Here is a 13,578-nt window from a genome sequence, read left to right as displayed (position 1 = left end):
TGCTCTCTTCTGACACTTGCAGTTATGTGGGCTGGCAGTGCTTTGGGGGCTGCAGGCAGGTCTTTGAACTTGTATGCAGTCAAATCATGTCCCTAAGGGCGCTCTGAACATCAGTTTTTAGAGTTCCGTTCATCTGTCAAGGTACTAGAATTTGTGGTTTAAGACATCCAAGCCATCATCTTAGGCTCTTTTAACCCCAGAGGATTGGTGTCTTTGTCAGGAGCAAATGCACAGTTTATAAATCCATCCCTCATTTACTAATTATATCTATATGTGCGTGTATGCATTTTTTATTGTACCTTCTGACAGCGTAACTCTTTAAATTCAGAGGGCTTTTTTTAACTCTTTCTCACCAATACATAGATCTTTCCTCCTGAGTAAAGCTGAATTCTTTTTTAAGTCCAGCTTTTGGGTAGTTTTGCCAGTAAATGTTGGGTTTATAGTTCTAGAGATGGGAGCACAAATAAATACAGGGTCTCATCTCCATTATCACAGATCAAGTCAAAAGCAAAGTTTCTGACTCGTGCTGGTCGTAGCCAAATTCTCCCTTGTTCATCTTGCTGATACTTCCCACCTCTTGTGGAGGGGTTGCTTTTCTGCAAGTGCAATGACTCAGGACAACTCCCTGTTCTCCCTGAGGGTGCATAGCTTCACTCCCTGCTTCTCAGTCCCTGACACAGGATCTAAGGCCAGCCCTGGGCTGGGAAACCTCCCAGCATGCTAACACATTCAAAACCTGTTTGGCTGAACTGATTTTATAACTGTTGAGACATTGTAGTATTGCAGGTGATACACACATGAGTTCTGGCAGCAAGGGTCAGTGCTGCACCTCTAACCATGTTTTAAAATTAGATAATGATGTGGTGGAAACTCTCCCGATATAGATCAGATGTGCTGGTGCTTCACAGTTCCTCTGTGAAGATTCTTGGATCACAAGCTCCTGTGGACTTCAAAGCAACTCAGATGGAATTCATACTCTCAGAGCTCTTGAATGTGTTCAGTGAGTTTCATAGCTGAAGAACTGCTCTTCCACCTTGCTCTTCAGAAAACTTATGAACAAAATGTCAGATTAGAGTAACTATTCTGAATGTTAACATACAGATACCTTTGCCATGTAAGGAAACACCAACAATTCAGGAAGCATTGTCTTTCATTTAATAAAGAACTTGGTGTTACAAAAAGTATCATTCTCCTTTAATCACCATCAATTAACTGAGTTAAGGAACCGTGCCCTAGACCCTAGTGTGGCTTTCAGGCAATTAACTGCAAGGAGAGTATTCTGCAGATGACTTCAGTCACTCTCTGGAAAAGTGGAGGTGCCTGTAACAAAGAAGCAGTGAGAGCCAGTCGTCTTGCTGCATTTCTGCTTCCAGAGTTACCAGCAAGTGTTTTCATTTTAGTCTTGATCCTATCAAGTAGAAGCACTACTTATTTGGAAACGGAAGGGATACCCAACATACACAGAACAAACGTGCAGAAAGAGGTGGTGCCCTGTCCCTGTGAAGGGGCTGTGGCATCCATGTCCTTCTTCCTTGGTGATACTCAGCAGTCAGTACCCAGCAGAATGTGGTCATCTCCTGGCAAGGAACAGCCTTGAGTCCAGACACCAGATGGGCATCGACTTGGGACAAGGTGTGTAAGGACAGCCCAAAGGAGGGAGGTTTGGGTAGTATTATCCAAAAGGATCAGGGAACCCACACAAGGATGGATGCTCTCTCAGAAAGGACCGACTAAGTGAGGGGTTGAAGCAATATTGTGGCCAACCAGCTGACAGATGAAGTTTTGTGTCCTGGAAGAACCAGTACTGCAGACCTGGGTCTTGCTACATGAGGTGCACACAGCAGTTATGGGATCCATTCAGACTCCCTGTGGCAATAGGCAGTGTTTCCTGTAGTGCTTTCACTTCTACATTAGGAAGTAGCTGAAAGCACTGTCAGAGTTCTCTGGGATTCAGTGTTGCACTGCCCCTGGTGCTCAGCTGCAGCCAGTAAGAGCTTTGGTTTCTCTGTTGATGTTGGAGTGATTTTTCGGTGGTTTAGGTTCCTGTAAGGAAGTGGTATGTCGGTAAGTCTGTGGTAAGTTTGTCATCAGAGTGAAGTCCCTTCTTCAACTTCTCCACACTGGGAAATACTGATGCAAATAACCTTGTGGGGTTTTCCTGTGTATCATCTTATGTTTTGCCTTGCTTTGGGTGCCTGACTGTGCTTCCAGTACACAGAGGATGTCAGGCTCAGTGCTCATTCCTGTCTGAGGTGAATGTATGGGGTGTTACTCTGTGTCTGTTATCATGAAGGTGAAATAAACTTCATAATGAGTGTTTCAGACATTTCAAACAGAAGGAATTGGGTTTGAAGTTTGATCTTGGGGTGCCCTTTGCATAAAGCAGCCTGGTGGTCACAGGGCACAAGTTGGCCTCAGTAACCATTTGAGTGATGACACCTGCATCACTTATGGACTCTCTTATGTTGGCACTCTGTGGCCTCTGTGCTGTGATTTTGTACCTCTGAGGGACACCCTGAAAGGTCAAAAACCAGAGATGAATTGTCATGTGATAGGAAGGACATTCCTTCTGGATGAGGAAATTTGGGGTCCAACAGAAAGGCCTTGTACACTCTCTGTAATGATGTCCTCTGTGTGAAGAGGGAATGTCTTAACTTTGTGAAGGTGAGAGAGACACTGAACAAACACTGTGCTACTAAATACAGCAAGCGTCTGTGTTGCTCCCACAGGGGTTGGCTTACATTTGGAAGCCAGGAAGATGGGGATTCAACACATGAAAAAATGAGCTGGCCACACTTAACATTTTAGGAAATCTGCTTCAAGTGTGCAGTTGCTTCTAGAGCTCTGTGTAGACAATTGCATATTAGAGAAAGTGTTTGGCCTCTACAGGGAGTAGATTTAAAGACTTGCTGCAATACTTTTCTGTTTTAGGACAGAGCAACAAACCCTATTTCAGCCAGATGAGAGACAAGGAAGTCCTGTTTTCTGCCCCTTGGGCTTGTGCTCAAAGTCATTGCACTGTTCCCAGGGGAAGTGACACACTGTGGGATGCTTTTCTTAACTCTGAAAATTGTGGAAGGGATGGGGCAGGGGACACACAATACCCCAGAGGGGGAAGGCCCTAGACCAAAGAGAACAAAAAGAATCACTTGGCAAACTTTCCAAACAGGCAAAGAGAAATAACCCTGTTTTCCACGGCTGTGCTATTTCATGCAAGTATCTCTGGGTATAACTGTTCTGTCAAGGGTAGCAGTAGTTACTACGATAGATAAGTAAGCAGCAGATTTATTATTGCAAGACTGAGATTACCCACAGCTTCAGTCACTGAAAGATTTTTCCTGATGCTTCAGTCATCTGTGGATAGAAAACATCAGAAAATATAACAAGACATAAAGTTAAAATGGGGTAATGTCATCTTGGCAGAGAAAAATGCTAAAATGAGTAGTTTGAATTGCTGTTCCTACTTCAAAAAAGGACTCTGCCTAAAGGAAGGGTAGTTAGGAAAGAAAAAGAATAAGTATAAATATTGTAAATTACTTTTTAAGAGGCAAATTAAATGTGCTTAAAATATACCTTCTTTGTATTTACAGAAATTCTTTTCTGTCTTTCTTTCCCATTGGGTGATCATTGTTGTGGATAATGGAATGAGCTGTAAATCTGAGATACACGACACTCTTGTATGCATACTGGTATTTATTAATCAATACACTGAACATGATTTGACACACTGTGTCCTGTTTAACCCTGTTTTTCTGTCTGTTTAAACTCCTCAGTTTTCTTTGGTAAGTGCTTGGTATTCAGATCCTACAAATCTGCATAAAACCAACACATACCATGAACTGCCTACAGATTCAATCTGCATGAATCTCTCCCTTATACTAACAGCCTTCATATGTGCAAATTAAGACCAAGGGGACAAAAGTGGGGATTAGAAGGGTTCCCTGCAAATTTACCCAGCTGGAGCTTCTCCATCATGCTTTGGTATTGATTGTACCCTGAACTCCAGATAGTGACCAGTGGATCCTCCACTTGCTAAATGCAGTGACCTCATAAAATGAACCTTTATAGATTGTTGCAGCAGGATAATTTAATCTCACTCCCAGAGAAGCCCTCCTTATAAGATACTCTTCATTACAGCATGTAAAATTATCTTCAGTGCCTTATAAAGAGGGTAGGGATTCCTTTCTCCAGCTAACATCCAAATTAGGCAGGAACAGCAGAGGTCTGGCTAGCATGCCACTGTTACATTAGCAGAAACTACTTCATTTCGAAATATTTCTGTATGGAAAGTTAATTCTGCGTGACACCAATTTCTTTGCCAGAGGGAACTTGATGCAAGGGTTATGGGAATGTGGAGAACGATTCAAAACTGATTTATTACACTCTCCCCTTAGTTTAATGTCTTTAAGTGAGCAGATTTTGTCCCACTGGTCATTCTAACCTCAAAGCAAAATTGCACTTAGTGCCCGCAGCCATGCGCTTTCCACCCCTCCTGCCCAGCACAGTCACGGTCACACAGCCCCCCAGGACACACCCTCCTTGCTCTGTATGAGGAATGAAGGGCCACTGCACCATCTTCCCAAAGTGTCCTCCATCTCAGCTGCTTGAACAGTGGTGGGGGTGAATGCAAGTGGTGAGGCCAGCCAGCAACGCCAGCTGGGCAGCTCAGTTCGGGCCCCTGATCGTGAGGGTGGGGCTTTAATGGCAGGATGCAGGGCTGGATGCTGCACTCCTGGAAGCGATGAGCTTTACTAACCTCCTGAGAGTGTCACTCTGACTTTTATTGCACATCAGTTTCTTTTTGTTTATTCCTGTCGCGCTAATACAAATTCTAGCTTTAAAAAAAAAAAACAAACAACTTTCTGCTTTTTAGTTATAATTTTCTTCCTTTCCTCTTTGTACTAATGCTTCTCTCTAATCTTATTTGCATTCAAATTACCTCACCAGGTGGTACACCGATCAGAGGTAAGAATGCTGAAATGTGCCTCCAGTTGTCACGTCACTCCATCTCCTGTCTGCCTTGTCCCTTCTCCTCCGGTGTTTCTCATCTCCAGCTTTTACTCTCAGCCCTAACTCTGCCAGCGCTCTCGCTCATCTGCACTCTCCCACTGGTGTGTTTATTTTGGTTGGGTTTTAGCGTGATTTCTTGTAGACTCATCCATCGCAATTTTGCACTGTTGAAAGGGGGTTATTCAACGGAAAGTTTGCAAAAGTTTGGAAAATGGTCCCAGGCCTCCACCACAGGAGAGTTGACGTCTCCTGCAGCTCCTGCAAGTCTCTGAACTTCCCATGCAGTTGCGGCCTCTGAGGTCTTGTGTCTCGGGGGTTTTAGATGGATTGCTTTGGTGTAAGTGTATGGAGGTAACATTTTCACAAGAGAACAGTCAAATTCTTCTCTGCTGCTGCTGATGGGCATGAAACTCTCATCAGAAGGAGAAAAATTCTTGAAAGGTTGCGCAAATATGACTCTGGGATAAGGAGCACCTTTGTTTGTGTTCCTCGTGTTTGTTTTTCAAGTGTAGCAACCCTCTAATGTGGTGGCAGAGTGGAGAACCACTGCCCCAGACCCCCCTTTCTGAGCTGGACGTGCCGATGTTGCTTTGCAGCACAAAGATCTGTTTTAAATAGATGAATCAGAAGGACATCTGGCTGTTTAAGCCTTCATTAATTAAACCCACTCCTGGTTTGACAGCCCAGCCCAGCCTGGTGCACAGTCAGTCCCGGCTACTTTTCACAGCCCGTATGCACCAGTAATGACTTCCCAATTGGAGTGTTGTTTTTTTCTAGCCTAAACACTCAAAGCTGTCTCTTTAGATTAACTTTAGCATGTTAATCAGTGTTATATGCTAAGGCCCCTCTGAATTCTCTTGTGATTTTGGTTACCCCTCTTGATTGACCTCTGGATTTCTCAACAGAATGACTACTACCTATAAATCAACACGACCTCGTTTGTTCAGTTTTCCTCCTTCTCCCTTTTCCTCCCCCTTTTCCCTGAATCACTGCTGGAAGTTAATAATCTGACTCTTGGAACTGGTTCTGTTGCTGGGGGTTAATGTTTTCAGCTCCTGTTAAGTGATTTTAGAGTAAATGTGAATTGCCGTTTGGTACGTATTTGCATTAAGTCGCCTCTGTAGCAAATCTGGGTCAGGGAAAAAGACTTGCAAACCTTATTTTTATATGAATGGGCTTATAAATCTGTCATTCCTCCCTTCGGAACGCTGGAGATTGACAGCTGTGATGTTACAAGCTCCTTAAAACTATTTCTTCATCTCCCGTTTCTGCTGCAAATCCTAAAACGAGATGACAGATGGAATGCTAACTAGCCGGGTGCTCTGAGCTCCGGCCGAGCGTGCAGCCATCCCAGGGCCTCCCCGCACGCCTGATGACATTAGTGACTCAGCACCAGAACCACATGGATGCTCCATACGTCCTGCTTGGGAACCGATCGCATCTCTGTGAAAAGAACCATCCATCTCATAAAACATAAGTTTCCCCGCACCCCCCCACCCCCTCCCCACCCCCGTTTGAGTCCTGATGAGGTATTTTGAGAATGTTCTTGACATTATTTAAAATATATGTGTCCTGTTTGAATGTCAAAGATGACATTTCTGTGAGAGCAAACAGAAGCCACGTGCTGCTCTCTGGCTTCTCCTAGAGGATTTCTGTCAGCCTGATGCCTTTTATTTAAAACGGAGGTCACTGAATTTCTAAAGATAACGACAGATTAGATGAAAGTGCTTTTATGATGGTGAGGTTGTGTCCATGTAGAAGTGACTGTTCTGCCATGTTCTATACCCAGCTGCACTCTTGTTCCTCATTAAGGTAAGTTTGATGCTTTGGAATCCATTAATTTGGTCTGAAAGGAAGGGTGAAATAATTACTCTTAATGAACCCTTTTGGTAATGATGTTGGGGGGGGAAGGGGTGGTTTTGTTTTGATTTGATTGCCTCTGTGTCTGTGTTGCTAGGGGTTGTGTGTCTGGAGTACTTGGGATGTAACCCAAGACATTTGTGCCAGTGATGGCAAACCCACTCACAGGGAGCAGTGTGTGGTTAGCCAGAGGACAGCCTGAGAAGCTCTGCCATGCACCCCTCCAAACAGGAGGAGATTTTTTTGTCTCTAAACATTTCATTTGACCCTACCCCACATATTTGGTTCTTTTTGTCCAAGACATCTCTGGCTTCCCTGAAATAGGAGGAGCTCCCATCTGTAATTCAGAATTTCTATTTGTAGCTTCACTTTTTACCCCTCTGGGACTGCTCCAGATAGTAATTTAATCTTGAAATCCATGTTTGTTCATCAGAAAGATACAGAGCTGATAAATGCCTGTCAGATTAGGCAATAGCTGGCTTCTTAAGGTGACCCACAGATAGTATCAGCAAATCCATGTTTAAGCAAGTTCTGCCCCATTTGTATTTTCAAAGTAAAATATAAGATGTTAATTTCCGCCATTTCTCTGCAATTGAACTCACTCAACCTTTTGTGAAACCTGGCTGCATTTTCCTGCCCAGGGCTGTAAGAGAGAGCAGAGCACAGTTGTGTTTCTGGTGGGTGCTGGACTGAACAGGCACTAGATCGGATGCACATGAGGAGGTAAAGAAATATCATCATCTCAGGCACTATCCCTCTCCAGTCAGATTTATTTGTTACTTTTCTGTCACCACAGGAAATATCAGAGGTTCCTATACATAAGAGTATTTCTTCCCTGCAGACGTCAGCGTAGCAGAGGTCTGTCTGAATTAACTTTAGATCAGCTCACTTGGGTGTCAGAAGCTGTCTGGGAAGCCAGGTAAACACCCACACCGACTTCTGCATAGCTGCAGCTAAACCTTTTCCAGTCCCAGGCGAACTGGTTTAAATATAGCTCCAGTATTTCGACGCTATCCTGCGAGCTGGAGCGTAAAGCTATCCAAAGGGATTAGAGGAAGCTAAAAGAATTTTGCTGTCTCTTTTTGAGCATGTGTTTGTACATTTGGTTGCACTTTGTGTGTGATAGGTTTTTTTCTTCCTGTTTCTTGAGCTTTTCCAGTCGGGGGGAAAAAAAAAAAAAAAGAAAAGGCAAAAGGAAAACAATTTAAAAATGAGAAGATCTGCTTCCAGGAGCAGTGTCAGAGGGTGTTTGGGTGGGGTAGTGCCTGGAAATGTTTGTAATGCCATGTTTCTTGCTGTCGGAATTCAGATTGACTCATGTCCCTTTAGAAGCACAGAGGGGTGTTACCGTGCATTTGACAGTGCTGTAGTCTTGCATCTGACGCAGAGTCCCCTGAGATTTCCTGTACCTGCTAGTGAGAGATCAGAGCAACTTGAAACTCTGCTGTCTTAAGAGGAGGCCTCATGCTGCTGAGCACGTTGTGTCTCTTTTACTCGCTCTCTGCCCGAGTCCGGCTCATGGCAGCAGTCGGGTGCTCTCAGCAGCTGCTTCTGGTGCACAGGAGAGTGATTTCTCAGCAGTGCTGCCATCCAGAACAGGCCCCTTGCATGCCAATCACCGGCCTCTCAGGCATAATAACCATAATGAACACTAACAATGAAAATATATTTGTAGATACCTTGTTTTGCATATTTGGCAGTGCCAGTGGCTGGTGGAGGCTTGGTGCAATCCTCTGTAACAGCTGGGAGATGCTGCTGTTATAAATTACCAAAAGTAATGAATATGGGAAATGCTTATTTTCATTATTAGTGACTCTTGCATGGTTTTGGTGGTTTTTCATGGCAAGTGTTGGTTATCTCAGGCAGCAGCCAAGGAGTCAGAGTCCAACTCTCTCATTGTAGGGACTTCACAGTGTCTTGTTCTCCACCATATTCACACTTATGGGTCCTTGTTTGATCTGGGCTTGCCTCTGATCCTGCTCCACAGCTCCCTGGATTTTATTACAGGAATTCTCCTTCTCTAGGAAGGAATTTCTAGCAGAAGGGATTGGGACCCACACCTGAGCACCTGGCTGAAGACAGGGCTAGAAATAGTGCTGCAGTCAGTGAGTATTTATGTGAAGGAAGCTGGTGGGAGGAAGGGGTAAAGAGAAGGGAGGGTTTTAGGGGTAGCCATGTGCTCTAGTATGCAGGATGGGCAAAATTTACCTCTTCACTGAGAGGAAAGGCCCTGGTCAGGTAACTGGGTTTGTTAACATCTGTGTTACAAGTCCTTTCCTTGGATGAGTGCCGTGACTGCAGCCTGGTTCCTCTAACTCTGGGGTACTTACAGGAGCATTTCATCCCATGTCTGGAATTTTATAACCAGGGCAAAAAGTCAGTCCCCATGTTGAGAGCCAGGAGGACTGAGGCTGTGAATGCCTTGACTGAGAACAAGAGCCTCTTCCATCACTGGGGATGGAGCTCTGAGCTGAATAGATAGGGAAGAGTGTCCCCCCAGGATCTGCTGTGTTTGGCTCCATGCAGTGCTCTCTGGGAAAAGAGAGCATAGGCACTTGATGGGCTACAGAGCATGATTTCAGAGATCAATTTGTATGGTGGCACAGAGCCTTTTACATTCACTTTGTTACCTAGAGGAGAGAGTGACAAGCCCTCCATGGCACAACAGTACCCAGCACTGCCATCGAGCATCCCTTATCAGGATTTACCTTTCCTGTACTTTCTCTGTGCAGTGCACTTTTTAAATGCTGCTTTTAACCACTGTCACTGCAACTAATGATTCTGCCTGAGCACAAGTATATTTGAATAGATAAGTATCTTGGAAAGCTGCTAACGGGGCTGTGCTGTCTGTGCCAGAGTTAAAGAGCACAAGAAAAGCCAGGAGAGGAGGGACTGGCAAGGAGATACCAGCACAGAGGAAAGAGGAGTAAGGAATACAGTAGAAGGAATGCTTGTCAGTCAGCAGAGCTGGCTCTTGCCCTCAGCCCCAGAAAGCTCTGCCTCGTCACCGTCCTCCGTGGCACTGGAGAGCAGCCAGGGGTTTTTCTAAGGAGCTGTCAGCTCTCTGATAAGCTGAGATGTGTTATTGGGAGCAGATCCGAGCCACAAGCAAGACTGACTGACATGGGAGCGTGGTGAGGAATAGCTGCCCCTCTTCTCCTTCTGGAGCCCTGCTGTGGCTCAGGGGCTTAGGAGGCAGCAGAGTTCCAGTGGTGCTCCGCAGGGAAGGGTTTCACTCTGATGTGCAAGAAACGCTGCAGAGCCCCACAAGCCCCCAAACAAGCTGTTCACTGCTCCTCTGTGTGCTTGTGTGCGTGTCCTGATGGTAGTGGGTGCATGTCCTCATGCATCCTCTGAAGCCATGCCATCTGATTGCACGTCGGGACTCGGCCCTGCAAACAGGAACAAGGCACCTGGCACAGGAGCACTAGAAGAGTCCATGTGAGAAATCTATGGGAACATCTTGTGTGGACAAGACCTTACTCAGCAACTTGTGCAACATAAATCCCAAAGTAATGAATAAAAGTAAATCAGCCTTCCTAGCCCTGGTTTGCAGAGGCGCAGAAAATTATGAGATGTTGACAGGGCTAGGAATAGAAATCAGGTCCTTTGCACTTGTCAAGGCAAAGAGTTCACTGCGTTTTTGAGAGTCTTTGGATGCAGCGTCCATGAATTTCAGGGAAAGGAGCTACTCAGAACTCAGTTCTTCCTTTCCTATGCTCCTTGTGTCCTGTCCAGCCTAGATGTGAACCTTCTGAGAGACAAAACTATTGAATTTCTCTGGGATTATTGAACTAATGCTGGGAGCATTTTATACGTAGGGTGTTTTTCCCCAAGTCTCAGATGCACTTCTGTCTCCAGCTTTCTGATCCCGGAAACGTCTTAGCTTCCTAATTTTATTTGTAATTCTTTGTACTCTGAGACACCCTACACTTTCCTGGATCCATCACTTAGTTGTAAGTTGTCCTTCAAGAAGACCCCTGTGGTCCCGCTGACTGCCATCAGTTTACCATGATCCTTCCAGTTTCTGCTCTCTGTCAGCCATGCTGCAGGATCTGTATGTTTGTCTAATGATGATTTATTGCAGTACCTGTTTTCTTTCTGGTTCACTTGAGAGGTTTGCATTAACTTCCTTCTGCTCTGGGTTTTCTCTTGCTCCTGACACACCTTAGTTTGAATAGTTGTGCCAACCCAGACTAAACTAGAATCCCTTGCCCAATGTCCCTGAGCACTTTGTAGGCAGTTGCTGACACATTACATGTTCATAGTATGATTTTAGAAATTGGTCCATGCTGGCTGCAGAACTGACAGGCATTAACAGCATGTCATTTGAAACTCCCCTCTGCCCTCATTTTCTTCATCCTCTTACGTTTTTTCTTTCTGCTGTTGAGGTCCCTAGAGATAAAAAAATACTTTGACTGACATTTAAGTGACATGAGGGTCACAAGTATAAAGGGTATAAATACCAGTGATATCTGTTAAATGGCTAGAAGGGGCATGTTAAAAGATAGGTGTTTATGGCAGGATTAGCTAGGGATATTACTTTTTTCTAGGCAGACACCCCTGCCTATCACCTGAAGCTGGCTCTGCTCCCAGCCCAGCCAGTTGGGTTTTTTGTTAATTTTGGGTATGTTCTGCATTAGGTAGCTTTTCCCAGCCAGACTTGATGCAAGCACTCGGAATGAGCTCTGCAGCACGTGCATGCCCAAGGAGTAATGAGCAGAAATTACAAAGGGGGTAATATATGGTGAGTTCCAGGAAAATCTTCCTGACAGAGAGGATAACAAGGCAGTGGCATCAATTCCTTGAGGAGGTGGTGAAAGACCTATCACTTGGCACATTTAAAATGGGATTGGACAGAACACAAGTACATTTACAACAGGGAGCAATCCTGCCCTGCCCCCCAGGGATGCACAAGGTAACGTAATAGGTCTTCTCCATTTCTAGATTCTCTGCTTCTCTGTATCGTGTCAATGCGAGGAAGCTTCGTCCTGCTCCACTGCCTGTCATGCTGCTGTCTGCTTGAAGATGTTTTTCCCAGACAGCGTGTAGAAATTCACTGTCCTCCCTGAATTAAGCAGAAGAACTCTGTAGGCTTTGGCCTGTGTGTGTCCAGAGAGCGCTGTGGCTAGGCAGGCTGGCAGGTCCTTTTGTTAGTAAGTGGAAAGACTTTTGCAAACAAGCTTTCTCTGTCTAGCTGAAGCCTCATTTCCAGCACTAATGCAACAATAGGGAGGGCTCTGTACATCATTTTTATTATATGGCAGAACCCAGGGAAGTTCATTTTTCCCCATGACATATAGGCTTATGCTACAGTCTCAATTTATCCTTCTAAATAATGTAGGTGGCAGTGGTTGATTCACATTAGTTTTTCTTCTGTACTGATGATATGAAAAACGGAGTTTGACCTCTGCAGCTTGAACCAGCAAGAAGGGAGAAGGCAATTTCCCTGGCTATTCTCACTGCGGCTCTCAGTGGTCATTTTGAACCGTGGCAGGCAGAAATGAGTTCAAATCCTTACAAGCAAAGGGGTTAATGTTTTTTAGTTCAGTATATGGTTTGTGAGCAGAGTTGCCCTCTTACAGGCAGTCCTGACCAGTAGAATCTGGGCACTTGGGGACACTTAAAAAATTATTCCCACAATGCCTGGGGGAAGCAGGCTGAGCAGCAACCGCTTCAGTGCCTGCCAGGGGCCGTGCACTCCTGCAGTGCCAGATTGCTGCCATATGCATCCTGCTGCTTACTTTCTCTGCATCTCCGTCTTTTAATCCGAGTATGGAGCCTAGTTCAGGGAGTTTAGGTGTGAGCAGTTGTGGCAGGCAAGAAGCTGGATGACAGGCCAGCCTCCCAGGCCGAGCAGTGCTGGACACCAGTGGAATAGGCTGAGCAGATGAGAGAAAACCACCTTAGACCATTGCTCGTTTCCACATCATGAGTCCTGTGCAGGTTGCCCATGTAAATTGCTACTGTGTGTGCTCTGACAGTTACTGCCATTATTTAGATGTGCCCCTCATGCATCTGACGCTTTGGGGATGGGATCAGATCATGACCTGAGGAATCTGCAGTCTGGGATAAGCAACTGTTCCTGACCAAAGCTGGGGGAGCAGGCACTGCTGGGACAAAAGGAGGGTGGCTTTCACGAGAGTGCCATGCAGCAAGTTGTGTGTATTGCATTGGTGTGTATCTTTGCTGTCTCAGGCTGAGTGTCTAATCTTTTTATATCACGTATAATGAAATCTGAAAGAAGAAAGAGATCACTAACATGGAGAAAGCTGACTAAAGACAGTGTTTTCTCAAAAAGGGATGTCTGTTGGAAGGAAGGGTGGTGAAGTGGGAGGGATGGGACTCCGCCAATTTCTGCAGGAAGGTCACAATTTGTTGGGTGCTTGCTAAGCTTTGTGTGGATCAGATAAGAAACAAACAGCTACAGTTAGTGTGCTTTGTGCTTGGCTGTTTTGATTAAAGGCTTATTAAAGGTTCTTTTATTAGACAGGAGTCCCGTACAAAGCTGTAATTAATACGTGCGTATGTGTATGGTTTTTTTCCTTTATTGAAGCAATGAATATAAGTGCTTGGGGTGGTTGGAAATACAACAGTAACTGGTTCCCTGCACATTAGAAAAATAACAATAAACAATTCCACAAGTTTCTAACAGCAGACTGGGTACCTTTGGCTGCATGCTGGTATCCTGTGGGTCCAGGGAACATC

The 13,578-nt window shown here is 45.0% G+C and overlaps 1 protein-coding gene across 19 annotated transcripts in view; it reads left to right on the top strand.

Annotated features, from left to right (window-relative positions):
* Window positions 1-13,578, top strand: part of PTPRF (protein tyrosine phosphatase receptor type F) — a 375,667-nt gene that overhangs the window by 271,087 nt on the left and 91,002 nt on the right. For 11 of the 19 annotated variants that reach the window (XM_064665453.1, XM_064665469.1, XM_064665464.1 and 8 more), the window contains one exon: window positions 4,948-4,965. The exons of 7 other annotated variants lie outside the window; for them this stretch is intronic. In XM_064665453.1, the coding sequence (XP_064521523.1) occupies window positions 4,948-4,965 (18 nt within the window). One more of the 19 variants, XM_064665468.1, reaches the window with a different exon arrangement.

This window comes from Pseudopipra pipra, chromosome 9 (assembly GCF_036250125.1).
Source record: "Pseudopipra pipra isolate bDixPip1 chromosome 9, bDixPip1.hap1, whole genome shotgun sequence".
NCBI lineage: Eukaryota > Metazoa > Chordata > Aves > Passeriformes > Pipridae > Pseudopipra > Pseudopipra pipra.
The sequence above is the reverse complement of the archived record's forward strand: the minus strand, read 5'-3'. Positions and strand labels throughout refer to the sequence as shown.